The sequence below is a fragment of the Microtus ochrogaster genome, unplaced genomic scaffold, assembly GCF_000317375.1.
Source record: "Microtus ochrogaster isolate Prairie Vole_2 unplaced genomic scaffold, MicOch1.0 UNK31, whole genome shotgun sequence".
Taxonomy (NCBI): Eukaryota; Metazoa; Chordata; class Mammalia; order Rodentia; family Cricetidae; genus Microtus; species Microtus ochrogaster.
This window is the reverse complement of record NW_004949129.1, coordinates 828,232-842,876: the sequence shown is the minus strand read 5'-3', so window position 1 is coordinate 842,876 and position 14,645 is coordinate 828,232. Positions and strand designations below refer to the sequence as shown.

The 14,645-nt window shown below is 42.7% G+C and overlaps 4 protein-coding genes across 4 annotated transcripts; all 4 read right to left on the bottom strand.

The window, feature by feature from the left end:
• Positions 1 to 1,165: 1,165 nt before the first annotated feature.
• LOC101994743 (keratin-associated protein 3-2) lies at positions 1,166 to 1,465 on the bottom strand. Its single transcript, XM_005368238.2, has one exon. It carries the CDS (start codon positions 1,463 to 1,465, stop codon positions 1,166 to 1,168), a length of 300 nt encoding a protein of 99 aa, XP_005368295.1.
• A 5,171-nt stretch (positions 1,466 to 6,636) lies between these two features.
• LOC101994455 (keratin-associated protein 3-2) lies at positions 6,637 to 6,936 on the bottom strand. Its single transcript, XM_005368237.1, has one exon. It carries the CDS (start codon positions 6,934 to 6,936, stop codon positions 6,637 to 6,639), a length of 300 nt encoding a protein of 99 aa, XP_005368294.1.
• A 2,634-nt stretch (positions 6,937 to 9,570) lies between these two features.
• LOC101987097 (keratin-associated protein 3-1-like) lies at positions 9,571 to 9,870 on the bottom strand. Its single transcript, XM_005368391.1, has one exon. The coding sequence runs from the start codon at positions 9,868 to 9,870 to the stop codon at positions 9,571 to 9,573; it is 300 nt and encodes a 99-aa protein (XP_005368448.1).
• Positions 9,871 to 13,429: 3,559 nt separating this feature from the next.
• On the bottom strand, positions 13,430 to 14,014 carry LOC101993969 (keratin-associated protein 3-1). The gene is made up of 2 exons (XM_005368235.3): positions 13,934 to 14,014; positions 13,430 to 13,728 (listed from the first exon to the last, which is right to left on the bottom strand). The coding sequence occupies exon 2, from the start codon at positions 13,724 to 13,726 to the stop codon at positions 13,430 to 13,432; it is 297 nt and encodes a 98-aa protein (XP_005368292.1). The 5' UTR covers positions 13,727 to 13,728; positions 13,934 to 14,014.
• Positions 14,015 to 14,645: the final 631 nt, after the last annotated feature.

The window sequence follows — 14,645 nt, the reverse complement described above, 5'->3', positions numbered from 1 at the left end:
AAAAAAAAAAAAAAAAAAAAAAAAAAAAAAAAAAAAAAAGGAAGTGGAGTCACGCTATAAAATCTCAAAGCCAGTCCACAGTGATACCCTTTCTACCTCCTAAAGGATCCATGACTTTCTCAATCAGTGCCACCAACTGGGGACTAGTGGTCACATCCATGAGCTTGTGGGAAGCATATCCCGTTCAAATCAGCACAACAGGTGTTCTGGTTGGTGTTCTTTGTCAATAAACACAAGCTAGAGCCATCTGAGAAGAGGAAATCTTAACTGAGAAAATGTCTCCATAAGACTGGCCTACAGACAAATCTGTAGGGTAGTGTTTTGATTAATAATTAATGTGGAAGAGCCCAGTCTCGGGGGTGGGGCCATTCCTGGGAGGTTGGTTCTGAACTGTATAAGAAAACAGGCTGAGCAAGCCATGAGGAACAAGCCAACAGACAATGTTCTTCAATGGCTTCTGTTTCAGTTTCTGCCTCCAGGCTCCTGCTCTGATCCCTTCCATGATGGACTGCGACATGGGCGTGAAAGCCAAATAAGCCCTTTCCTCCCAAGTTACTTTTGGTCCTGGTGTTTTGTCACAGCAATAAAAACCCTAATTACGACACCAGATCACTGAGTTACCCCAGAATAGCAAGAGCAACAAGATCAATAAGCTTTACTTTCCTGCCACTCTTTTCAATGTCACCCAGGCGGTTTAGTTTTTCTTTAAATGCTAACTAACATTGGGGGATAAGAAACACATTTAACCAAGTCCTAGAAACAAGCAAACAACAATTATACACATTTATGCTATGCCATAGACACACAATTTATTGGGAAGATCATGGAGAAGTTCCTAAATTTGCAGAAGGATACCACCCAAGACTGAAGTCAGAAGCCCCAAACACCCAAAGAAAGAAGCACATCAGGATGAAGGAGTCAGCATCTTCAGGAGCCTTGGAGCATCAACCGTCCACACTGCACATGGTTGCAGGTAAAAGCCACATTACCAAAGTTTCTGGTTTCTTTTTGTTGAGGCTGGCAGGAGAGATATCATCAATGACCCTGTCCCTCAACTCCGGCTTCTAAATCAGAGCAAACTCCTTGCAAGTTCTGCCAGGTAAGTGCTAAGGCTCCTGGGTTGACTCTTTCTTCGAAGGCAGGCACCAAGCAAGGGAGCCACAGGTCAGCAGCAACTTGGGGTGCAGGGATCCTCACAGCCAGGCTGCACATAGGTGGTGAGGTTGACAGTCAGCAGGTCTGGGGTTGGGTGGCAGGAGTTGAGCAGGAAGCAGGTGGGCACACAGGGCTGAGGGATGTGGCAGGGTGGGGGACAGTTGTCACAGCAGGTGGGCTCCAGTTGCCAGATGGTGTGTGGGCAGGTGCTGGGCAGGCAGACTCCACAGCGGCAGGACTTGTCTGAGGAGCAGATGGTGGTGGCAGGGCCGGTGGGGACGCTGCAGCAGCGGGCAACACAGCAGGCCATGGTGATGGAGTCTGGTTGGCTTTGGTCTAATGCAAAGATGAAGTCTCTGAGGTTCAAATGTCTCCTCTTGCTCCAGGGTTATTATATATCCTCTCCAGTGGGCGTTGGTTCCACCAATGGGCTTCTTTCCTGGTTCTTGTTTATGTTCGTGTTCCCATTATCCTTTAATTGGCCTGACATTTAGATGCCTGTTAAGAGTCCCTATTTTGCTAATTACCTTTTATTTGAATTCGTTGCCAAATTTGAACTGATTACTCTTGCTGTTTGTCATTCGGACCCAAGCTTTGCGATGTACCACAGATGGCTTCCACTATTGCAATGTCACCACCACTAGGCTTGCTGGGGACCACATGGGTATGACAGCAATGTGCAGAATGCTGCTCTCCCTGCTGCTGTGCCCACTGTTTTCTCTTTGCCCGTTTCTATATCAGATGGCTCGACGAACTGTTTCTGTTCTGAAGAGCTGAACGGGAACTTTATTCTTGTCACTGTCTGTGAGCTTTGAGGCATTTGAAGCTCAAAACTACACTAAAGTGGGAAAACAGTTTTATGAGCAATATCGCAGAACTTTAAAACATTTATTGTAATAAGAAATATGAAAAAGTCACTACAATTTTGAAACTAATGACAACCATAAAGGCAACTCACCTACAGTGGAACATTATCTATTAATACTACATATGTATGATAGAACTATTTTTGACTGTATGTAATCATCCATTTTTGCATTTCTGGGATCATTTTGTGTAGGTTCTATAATGTACCTTATTGCATAAGCATGTGTATTTCATTATCTTGCATTCCTAGTGTATTTACTAATGTTTTCAGTGCTCTCTAGTATTTATCATGTAATTGTACTTCTGGGCTACTCTAAGATTGCATTTTCTTTATCATTTGCTTTAATCTCAATTTTTTCTTTGATAACCGTGGCAGTAGAGAAAGAGACCCTCTACATGCATCTTTGTGTGTGTTCTAATTTTTCTGAAGCAGAAATAATTACCAGATAGAGTTCTAGGGACAAACATTCAAGTCTAGTATTTTCAAAGCCTTTGATGTTCATTATACTACTGCCATCCAGCACTTTTCCAGTTGTGTTTGGTTGGGAAGTCCCGGTTCTCTGTGCATTTTGTAAATATCAAGTTAGGTTGACACATCCTCCGATCATATATGTTCCAGGAATTTGTCTCCTGTCAAGAATTTCCATTACTGTTGCTTTTTTCCCTTGGCTGTTAAATGTGGAACAGTTTAATTTTTAACCTTTCCATAGAATGAAAATGAAATACTAAATCAAAGAATAACTTAAGCTACAATGCTAGAATTCCAGTAAAACCGATCACAACAGAACGCAAACACATGAGCCTGGACCAGATAGATTTTAGTTTTTTGTTCTCCCATGTGTTGCAAGACCCAAGCCACTTCCAGGGCACTGTTTAGACTTAGGGACTCTTCAGCACTTAAGAACAAGTGTTGGGTGTGTCCCTGGACAGCATTATCCCTGTAGCTGAGAACATTTCCGCTAAGATTGGACTCATGCATCCTAGAAACCACGGCCCTCACACCCTTCTCAGCTCCTACTCTAAGGCTGCCTGTCCATCAGCGCATGGTGTTTGATGATGGTGGGTGTGTCCGTATGCTTGGGGAACAGGTGTATAGAACCAAGAGGACCACCCTTAGAGCTAGAAGGAGCTCTTTGTTGGTCCTAGGAGTGCAGGCTACTTCCCTGGTTACTTTTATAGTTAGTCCACTTTTGGGGGGGGGGGTCTTGCCATTCTTCTCTGCAAATGAAGAGCAGCAGTACTTGCATGCTCTCACTTAAAAGACCACTGTGAGTCTCATGAGATGAAAGAGTTTAAAACCCTTGGTGTGCACAGATGAGCATTGTGACATGTGAACTAAGGTTGCAGACCAGACTTAAGGCAAAGTAAAGAGAGAAGAAGCATAGTCATAAGAAAGAGGAGGGAGGAGGGGGAGGCTAGCAAGAGAGAAACCTTAGGTGAGACGGCAGACACTGATCTCGAAAGTTCATGCCAATAAAAGTAAGTAAACAAATAAATAAAAATAAGTGTTAACATCTGCAAGTAGAGAATATAGTTGATGTATACATTAAGTTAAAAAATTTAAAAATTGTTCCCCGTGGTTTTCTTTGAAAGAGAGGATTTGACAGTCTTTAGTGCTCTAGACCACCCCTGAGATTTCTCACTCAATAAATAGCTGCCAGATTGCATGCCACATTGCTTATGGAAAAATGAATATCGTGTGCGTGTGTGTGTGTATACATGCACACGCATGTTTGCTTGTATTTGGCTTTATGTGTGCACATGTTGTTCCTTAGACACCATTTACCTATTCATCCCTTTAAAAAAAAGACTTTTTATTTTTATTTTTTATGTGTATGTATGCATGTGCATCTCATGTATGTTTGGTGCTCACAGGGTCTAGAAGAGGGCAGCAGACCCTCTGGAACTGGAAGCACACCTGGTCATGTGGGTGAACTGTCACGTGAGTGCTGGGAACTGAACCCAGGGCCTCTGCAAGACTAGCAAGTGCTCTTAACTTCTGCACCATCACTCCAAGCCTGCACCTTTTCTTTATGAGACAGGGCCTCTCACTGGCTTGGAGCTGCTCTAGTAGGGGATTGACTGGGTAGTGAGCTCCAGGGATTCTCCCATTTCCACTTCTTCAGCGTTAGGGCTACAAGCATATGCCATAATGTCCCCCCTTTTTTTAAAAAAAATTATTTTTATCTTTAACTTTTTTTTTTGAGACTCTGTGTAGTCATGGTTGTCCTGAAACTCTCTCTGTAGAACAGACTGGCCTCGAACTCACAGAGATCTGCCTGCCTCTTCCTCCCAAGTGCTGGGATTAAAGGTGTGAACGACCTTGCCTGACTTTATTTCTCTTTTTTTAATGTGGATTCTACAATCAGACTCTAGTCCTTGCATTTGCAAGGCCAACACTTTACCAACTGAGCTATCTCCTTAGCCCTGTCTCATTCATTAAAATGATTAATGACATCGTTAGTCATTTATTGAGGAATAATGACAGATGCTGCTATAAATGTTGGCAGGGAACAAAATAAACTTAATCTCTGTCCTCGTGGAATTTATAGTCTGTTGGACAGGTTTCTCACGTATATATTATAAATTGCTGATATTAGAAATCAAGTTAGGGCAGGAAAGATTAGGTTCTAAGAGCAAAGCATGTGACTTTGACATTTTCTGGAGACAATTATAAAGAAAAAATGGCGTGCGGAGCATCAGCTTTTCATGGCCAAAAGATGTCAACCTACTCAGTGTGCACTCTTACTCTGTATTAGCAATAAAACAGCTTATTATTGTGTATGTAGAATATCATGCTTCCTAGTCATAAATGAGATTTAAGGTTATATTAGTAGACTCAAACTGTTCTTAAATAACAAATATATGACGATAATCTTTTTGATTGAATACTGAAGATATTGCAGTACTTTATGAATGCATTTTCTCTTCAGTGGCCCGTGAGACCTAGAAATTACTCTGCTTTGCTTACAAGTGAAGATAGGGAGAGCTGGAGAGGTGAGAGGATCGTCCTTAGATGGTCTGGTGACTCACTTGCTAAATACCAGGTAAATATACGATCCGGTGGGGATGAACTACCGTTTCTGGAAAATCGGAGCCCTGTGCATGTATTCTTGGTTAAATGGCAGGCGTTTGAAGCTCCGGGAACTTGCTTATTCCAAGCAGAAACACCAAGAAGCCTGCGGGCATGCTCTGGGATATCCCTCTCTAGAGACACTAATGGGCCGCTGAAGATATTTTAAAACAGATTTATTTAGGTATTTCCTTCTCTGCTTTCTTTCCCTACTTGTCTTTTGAACACACAGACATTGTGTTGTCTTTGTCTCAGGGCTTTTCCAGATTTTGACTTGTGTATTTCTACATGTGGTGTTTGCTTTTATGTGTATATGTATTATATAGCATAAGATTATAGATGTAATGCATGCATAATACACATACAGACATTCTCCGGTAGGCTCAGAAAGCAGTCTCTGTGATGTAAATTTGTGTATGTATTTGCCAATGTCTTTCTTCCTTTTCTTTTTTAGATAGAATCTTCCTGTGTGTTGCTCAAACCTGGTCTTGACTGCCCTGTCTTCACCTCTCAGCCTCCTGGTCATTGGAGTTACAGACACAGCTGCACCTAGCTTTGATGGGCATTTCGGCGTGAGTTCTTCATCTGTCACCCAAGAGCAGCTGGCATTCTATTGACTGCTGGACTAGAACTTCCCTGCCAATGGGTGGCAAATGAGGCCTGCGTTAGTGTCCTGATTTCTAGAGTTGTCCACCGGGACTTCTGGAAGTGAAATGAGGTAGAAATGACCCAGATCTCACAGCTGAATGCCTACCCATTTTGATTAGAGCCAACTTACCCCCTTTCTGTCAAAACTGGATGTGACGTTTTTGTTGAGGACTCTTACATTTTTGACATTTCTCATGCATGTTTTGAATCTGTGTCATAGATGGTGGTCAAATTTGTTCATCTGTTTGTACTGGAAGCATTATGATGTGGGAAATAATTGGGCTTTAGAGTCAGACATACCAGGTGTTAAATTCTAGTTGCTTTAGTAACTAACTTTATAATTTTGAGGGCACTTAATAGCTTAAACAACTTTGCTCATATCGTTGCATGGTGTCATTTTGAGGATTCTATGGCTTTGAGGGAAAGGATAGAAGATTGATGTTAAAGACAGACAAGCAGGATGCTAGCTCCAATGCTCCCTTCATCTGGCACTTTCGACAATAAAAAATTCCTCTGTTTCAAAACACAAGAAATGAATTTCAAACGCTAGCATCAATAAAGAACACATAAGGCCAGGGAAATACAATTTATTAGAAACCCATCGGGAGATTATTTTGCCTCTGAAAATGCTCAGTACAGGAAATAAGATCCTAGAACCAACATGCCATAATTTGAAATCTTAAAGATTTCAATAGCATTTTCATAAGGGAAGAATTCACCTGTTGAAATGAATCAAATGACTATTCATCCAGTTTGCCTAAGCAAATTTCTTGGCTTTCTGGCCATTAAAATCAAAGGTCGGGTTTTCATAGCCTAGACCGTCTGTCCACGTATGTGACAACACGACAAGCTGAGTCTCTTCAGTATCAGTCTCTGAGCAAGGGAGCCACAGATCAGCAGCAACTTGGGGTGCAGGGATCCTCACAGCCAGGCTGCACATAGGTGGTGAGGTTGACAGTCAGCAGGTCTGGGGTTGGGTGGCAGGAGTTGAGCAGGAAGCAGGTGGGCACACAGGGCTGAGGGATGTGGCAGGGTGGGGGACAGTTGTCACAGCAGGTGGGCTCCAGTTGCCAGATGGTGTGTGGGCAGGTGCTGGGCAGGCAGACTCCACAGCGGCAGGACTTGTCTGAGGAGCAGATGGTGGTGGCAGGGCCGGTGGGGACGCTGCAGCAGCGGGCAACACAACAGGCCATGGTGATGGAGTCTGGTTGGCTTTGGTCTAAGGCAAAGATGAGGTTCAAATGTCTCCTCTCAGTCTGGACTCTTTTATACCCTCCCCAGTGAGCAAGAGTCCAATCAGAAAGCTTCCTTCTTATCCTGGTTTTGTTTATGACACCCTTTTCCACAAAGGTTATCTAATCAGTTTGGCATTTTCATTTCTATTAAGAGTCCTGCCCTTATTAATTCAATTGCAGTTTTGAGTCATGGAGCCATAATTTTTGTCATAAGGTTGTCACATTTTATTCTTACAGCATCTGACATACCCAATCTGGTATAAGTTACAAGTAATTTGATCAAGTGACAATTCATGTACACTTTTAGGGTTTAAAAATTTCCTTCCCTCTTTTTAATTTTGAATTATCTACTTATTTACAAATATAAATATTTCATCTGACAATATAATCTTCTGTTGAGGGGGCTACGGGCCTGCTTTTTGTCCCGCCCGGCTCCCGCACAGCTAGCTTTACACCAGAAATAACAACACACAAACTGTATTCTTTTAAACACTTCTTGGCCCATTAACTCTAGCCCTTACAGGCTAATTCTCATATCCCTATCAACCCATCTCTAATAATCTGTGTAGCATCAGTCTTACCGGGAAAGATTCTAGCCTACGTCCATCCTGGGTCTGAGCTTCATGGCATCTGCCTGGAAGAGGGGAGTATGGCCTCTGAGCTCACTTCCTCTTCCTCCCAGCATTCTGTTCTGTTTATTCCTCCCACCTATGTTTTAACCTATGAGGCCAAGCAGTTTCTTTATTACTTAACCAATGACCTTCCTCCATCAATCTTCAAACTTTTTTTTTTAATTTATTGATAATAAAATTCAGTTCCTCCAAAGCAAACAATGGGACAGACAGGAAAGTATGGGCTAGATTCTTTTTCATTGTTTGAAATAAGTGATTTTCTATCTTCCTTCCTTTCTTTCTTTCTTTTTTTTTTTCTTTTTGGTCTAGTGACATTCAAAGGAAGTGTTACATCTTATTTTTTCCACAGTGTCTCTTTTATTAAAGGTGAGCCAAAGAATAAAAACCATTGGAAAGATTAAAAACAAAAACAAAAACAGAAAACAAAAACCAAACAAACAAAAGCTCACTTGCTGTCCTTGATCAGATGTTTCATGAAAAGAAAACTAAGCTAATTCATTCTCACATGAATGACGTACAGACTTTAAAGTAAGACAAAATGGGATTCAGAAGGAGAAACCATGTGATTCACGGTTAACAGCAGGTTTAAGATGGCGACTAGAAAAGCAACGTAGAACGAGGGACGTCATTACAAGGTGTTTGTTATGGTCTTCCATCTGCGTGTTTGTTTGTTTCCCCCTCTCGGATCTTCAACTGGATAATAAATTCCTCTGAGATGCTTTCTACAACCTTCTTCATCTCAGCTGGCCTTGATTTGTCTTCCTGTATCTGAAGATGAAGCGCAACAATGTCTAACGTGCAATAGTTGACAGGTCTGCGGTCGCCACACGTTTCTTTAGTACAAAACGCTCAGCCAGTGGGATCTAAATGCACAATTTATGGGATGGAAAATGGCTTTTGGTTAAGCACAGAGTACTGATTCCTTGGTGAGTGACTTTAATCAACACGGCATGTCTAAAAGAAGAAGCAGCTCTGGAAAGGTATTAGACGCTGCTACCGTGAAGTGTCATGCATTCCGTGTACAAAGAGTGGGTGGTTTGGCTTTGGTTTGAATACTGTGTTTTTCGTAAATAAAAATGTTTCCTCTGTCATCGCACTCAGATTGCTGCTTTAGCTGAAAGATTCCCACCCTGGCTCTCTGCTTCTCAACCCGTTCTCGTTCTCAAGGCTTTGGCCCACAGAGCCTCCTTTATAAATGAACCCTTCCAGATGTTTTCACAGTTTTCTATGCGATCAAGTTGACCTTGCTTCATTCTGCCCTGTATTACAGTTTCCCTTCCATTTCTCTCTCATGCCAGTGAGAGGCCCTTGCGATGGGAACTGTATCCTTAGTCTTGTGTATCTCCTGCAGGCTCTGGAGAAGATGCCTGGGACACCAGAGGCATCTGAGAAATGCCTGGAATGTGAGTGTGTTGCTGTCTAATGACAGCTTGTCTGTGTCTTTAAGGACACATTTGAGTTGTTTACATAGTCAGGGAAACAAAACACAAAGGTAGGTGTTGATCTTGAAATTTAAACCAATTCTAAGCTTAGTGTGAATGTGTTTTACCACTCAGGCAATGTCCTTCAGGTATCTGTATATCTTTTGTGTGGTTTCATTTCAGCTATGAGATTTATGTCGCTGTCATCAGAAAGCGTCATTCTGCTGTACACCTACCTTGCAGCTTCATGATGCATGTGTCAAGAGTCCCTAGGTAATTATAGCATTAAACACAGAGACAGCACAGGACTTGGGGGGTAGTGGCATTTATTTACTTTTAAAATAAGGAGATCCGTGATTGTGACTCTTTTCCACTTCTCTGAAATCATTGTCCAAAAACACAGAAAAAAATCTGTCTGCAAAAATGAAGTCTCAAAGCATCTTCCAGAGTGCCTAACTAAAGCCCTTTGCTAAGGAGCTCTTAGTGTCCACCATTGCAGATCCTTAGGGCAAGGTGGGTAAGCTCTTAAAGGCCCTCATTTAGCAGCAGGAGGGTTCACAAGCGCAAGGGTTGACACAGGTGGAAACAGAGATACCTTTCAGGTCTGGGGCAGGGTAGCCCTTGTCGAGCAGCCAACACGAGGACACATAGGAATCAGGCACACAGCAGGGTGGGGGGCAAGTGACACAGCAGGCGGGCTGAAGAAGACTGATCCTATGTGGACAGGTGCTGGGCAGGCAGACTCCACATGGACCATACACGTCTGAGGAGCAGAGGGTGGTGGCCGGGCCCATGGGGACGCTGCGGCATCCTTGGAGATAGGAACTGCAGCCAGTCATGGTGACGGTGGGTCAGGTTTTCTTGCTGAGGAAGGCGTTCTTCCACAAAGTTGCCTTGGGAGGGACTTTTATACCTACCTATTTCAGGGAACGTGGCCTCAGCCTTCAGCTGCTTCCTTGTTGATGTTTGCACAACCCCACACAAATAACGCAGTATCTTCTTGTATCAGCCACGGGACACGCACTCCTGAAGTTTTATTTGGTTGTGTTGCTTCATTCAAACTTGCTTCCTGCTACAGTTTCAAAATGGTGTCAGTGTCGTTCTCTTTTTATTCAATATATTAACCTGCTTGGGTTTATCCTTACTTTCTTCTTGTTCATCCCCTAGAATTTCTTCGTAAAAGTCATCTACACTAAGTGTAAAGTATCAAGAGTGATGTTCTCAAGAACTAAGAAAACATCCTTATCAAACTATGCACCCCTGATACATTTGGGAAGCCCAAATCTGTAGGACTCTTCTTTTTCTATCAGATGCACAGTGGCATTTTTGCATGAATCTGAGCAAATTAATAAATATTGAAAACACACAACATGAATGTACTTGGAGATGACAGAACTTGCTAGATGATTTTCTATATATTAAGCACTACATCATCTAGACATGCAAGTAAATATGAATACGAACAAGCCTTTAGTTTTACAAGGGATTGATTACTTTAATTACAAATTGAAATAGATTAAATTATGGGCTCTTGGGACGATACTTGGTCTGAAATATACGAGTATGCATTTTCTTGCAAAGCAACCTGAAGAGTTTTTGCTTTTTATGAAAATCAAACTGCTGACCTGTCACTTCTATTGTTCAAAGCTACATTCGGTGCTGACAATGATCAGTCAGACAGACAGACACCATTTCCAAGTTCCTTCCATCTGGTGTAATTGTTAGAATGCTAAGACTTCATGGTTTAAGTTAGTGTGTGAGCACAGTAAAGGTGACTCACTTTATTCATCGGAAATGTGTGTGTGTGTGTGTGTGTGTGTATGTTGATGTCACAATATACCAATACTTATAAATTGATGAGCAGAGAAATAAAGTAATTAAAAATACTTAAGAAAGCCATTTGGGAAAAGATGCATGTTTCTCAAAATGAAAGAATGTCTTTTTGGAGAGAAAGCTGGGAACCACTGGTGGAAGTCACAGTGAGAGGCTCTGCTGGGATAACTGATTGCCGTGGATGAGGAGGGTCTTTATTCTTTGGATTATCCAGACCTTATTGCAGTTCTGAGACATAAGCAGAAGATGGAATAATAGCAAGGAAAACTAGGTTGTAGACTAGGCTACAGATAGCAAGGAGAGAGGGAGGGAGAGATGGAGAGAGGGAGGGAGGGAGAGAGAGAGAGGCCACAAAGTCCCCAAGGTAAGAAAATATTCAACTACACAATTAGATTTCAGCAATCTGGGTACTTTGTGGAGAGCTCTTGCTGTATTTAGATTGTTCATCAAAACTAAGGAAATAGCATAGTGGTCAACACAGAGATTTTTTTTCCCAAGAGGAACGTATATTTTGTGCTGTCAGAACTTTGTTGCCAATTCTGTAGTATAAAGAATATTTCACTTTGGCCTAATGCATTATGGATAGCCCAGTGATGTGATGGTATAAACCACTTGAGCCAGTCAACTTCTAAGCACAGTTGAGGCTACTGTGAACTCAGGGGGACCTCACTTAAGGGGACAAGAAACAGTAAATGCTGATATTCACACAAAAATGATTAGTCTGGAAGATATCAACTATCCATACCTCTTCCCTAGAACTCTTCAAGGGCAGGAACTTTTGCTTATTCCCTTTTGCAACTAATACCTGAGCAATGAGTGCTCAGCTGATGTAAATATGTAAATTACAGCTCAGGGAGCTCAAACCGTAAGAATTCTGATAAAGACTATGTCTGACCATGAAAGCAGCTTCATGTGTCGTGTCTTTACCACAGTGTTGTTGATTTATATGTCATGGGCCTTTGATTCCTCTATGCTTGAAGCTCTGTAGTTTCTGCTTATTAATACAGCTTGAACTATTTTATCCAAGATAGGTCATATGCACACACATGTATGCACACAGGCACACACTTACACACTTTTAACCGTTTCCAAGCAAACCAGTTCTAAATGTTAAAGTTTTTTCACATTTTCTATTTTCCCACTCCAAAGGGGAAAAAATGAAGCACAAAATTTTAAGCTCCTATTTACTTAGATTTAGTAGCTTAGATATAATTTAGTGATGTCTTTTCCCCCCCCTGGACATCAGAGCCTGGAAGGGATGGCTAACTCTCCCCAGTTGTTTTTCAGAAAACGCCTGTCTCTGAAGCTAATTTACGAAAACAAGATAGAAAGAGGAAGGCACGGTCAAGTTGATTGGGGAGAAGTCCACACTCTACTGTTTTATTACAAAGTCATGGCACATTTTAGCACGATGAAGTCTCCAGAAGCTCTCCTGTGAGGAGCGCAGCTCTCCATAGACTCAGCCGTGGCTGCACTGACCTGTTTTTAAGAGTTTGGAATTTCAAAGTAACCTCCATTGTGAGCCTGAAACTTTTGTTGACTCTGAGTAAGGGGGTAGAGATTATTTTCACATGCCAGCACAAGGATTAGTTTTTTTTTTCTTTTTTTTCGAGACAGGGTTTCTCTGTGGCTTTGGAGCCTGTCCTGGAACTAGCTCTGTAGACCAGGCTGGTCTCGAACTCACAGAGATCCGCCTGCCTCTGCCTCCCGAGTGCTGGGAGCCACCACTGCCTGGCTAAGGATTAGTTTTTTCTTAGTTAACCAAGGAAGAAATGAAGAGTTGAATAAAAAAAAATAGAATATTTATATTTATGTCTAGATTCTACATGGCATAGTGGATAGCTCCAGAAATATTCATTAAATGGAAAGATTATATAAAAGAACCTGCTGGAGTTTTCAGGGCCCCCTAGCAGTGGGACCAGGATCTATCCCTAGTGCATGAGCTGGCTGTTTGAAGCCCATTCCACACGGTGGGATGCCTTACTCAGCTTTGGTGCAATTGGGAGGGGTGTGCTGCCTCAGCTGAATGTAGCAGGCTTTGTTGACTTCCCAAGGGAGGCCTTACCCTTCTTAAGGAGTGGATGGGAGTGGATTGGGGAGGACAGGCATAGGAGAGAAGGGGAAACTGTGGATGTTATTCAAATGAATAAAAATTATATATATATATATATATATATACTATATATATACACACACATAAATAAAAGATTTCTCACTGTGTTGGGGTGGCCCTTGGGCTGCATAACAAACTGCTTTTAGGTAGAACTTGGCGTTCCATTTTCCCTAAGAGGAAACAGAGAAATAAACAGCTATGAGGCCAGGAATGCTAAGCCAGAATGAACTTTATTAATGAGTAGTCCAAATGGTAGCTCTCAAAAAGGAGGGACAGAGCCTAAAGAGAGAAGGCAGCCATCTGTGCCCATAGGAACAAAGCATGGGCAGCTTAAGCATGGTCCACGGGCTTCTGTTCCTGGGCCCTGGGGTTGATGAAGCTGGAATTCAGGCAGAAACAGTTGTGATGGATAGGATGCTGAGAAGCTAGGTCCCTGAACCTGGGAGTAGGGCTTAACAGCAGGGCTCACAGGGACTCTCACAGCCAGGCTGGACGTAGGTGGTCAGGTTGATGCCGCTCAGGCCGGGAGTTGGGTGGCAAGAGTTGAGCAGCCAGCAGGTTGGCACGTACACTTCAGGTTGGCAGCAGGGTGGGGGGCAGGGGTCACAGCAGGTAGGCTGCAGGAGGCTGATCTCATGTGGGCAGGTGCTGGGCAGGCAGACTCCACAGCGGCAGGACTTGTCAGAGGAGCAGATGGTGGTGGCAGGGCTGGTGGGGACACTGCAGCAGCGGGCAACACAGCAGGCCATGGCTTTGGGAGTTGGGTGGTGGTTGGGTTGAGAGGAGAAGTCAGTTGATGTGTGAATGCTCCCGGCTTCTGCCCTGGCTCTTATATACCCGCCTCCCTGGGCGTCAACCCCATCGCCAAGGCATTTTCCCCATGTTTCAGTTTATGGCTGCTTCCATAAAATCCATCTAATTACTTAAGTGTTTATTACCTAAGCCACATTCCATACCTCATAAAAGGGATTCGGGTTGTTTTGCTGTCAAATGGGGACTCCTCACAGGTGTCATTGCACAGACAGCTTCATCACTTTAGTCTTCAAAGGCACAGAGCCATTATCTTCCAATCATCACACATCACTAATAGTGGCGTGGAATGGCAGGTATCTGCAGCACTTCCCTATGCTCTGTGTCTCTTTTACAGATGAACACTTCACTGGCTTTTGGGTTTCTCTTCTTTCAGCAACCACGAGTTTCCATGAGACAGTTTAGGCTCTCTGACTAAAAAAGTAAGAGGAAAAAAATTATGTCTTGTGGCTCCAAGAAGTTGAGTCCAAAAGGAGTGGATGGAGTCTGTGGGAAGTAGGTTGGGGAATGTGCAAAGAAGTAGTTTTCTACAGAATTCTAGAAAATCATTTGTTTTTTTATGCCTTTGTACATGTGTTGATCGAAGACTTGGGAGGGGTATGCGGATGGCCACAAAGAACTGTAAGAGTAACAAGGACCAGGGCCCTCATAACCTCATCTGACTGTGTTATGTGCTTAGACGTTTTATCATAACCTCATCTGACTGTGCTATGTGCTTAGACATTTTATCACTCAGAGATGGTTGTGCTCAGACTTAAGGATGAAACGATACAGTATTCTTTTTTTTTTTATTTTTATTTTTGGATTTTCGAGACAGGGTTTCTCTGTGGTTTTGGAGCCTGTCCTGGAACTAGCTCT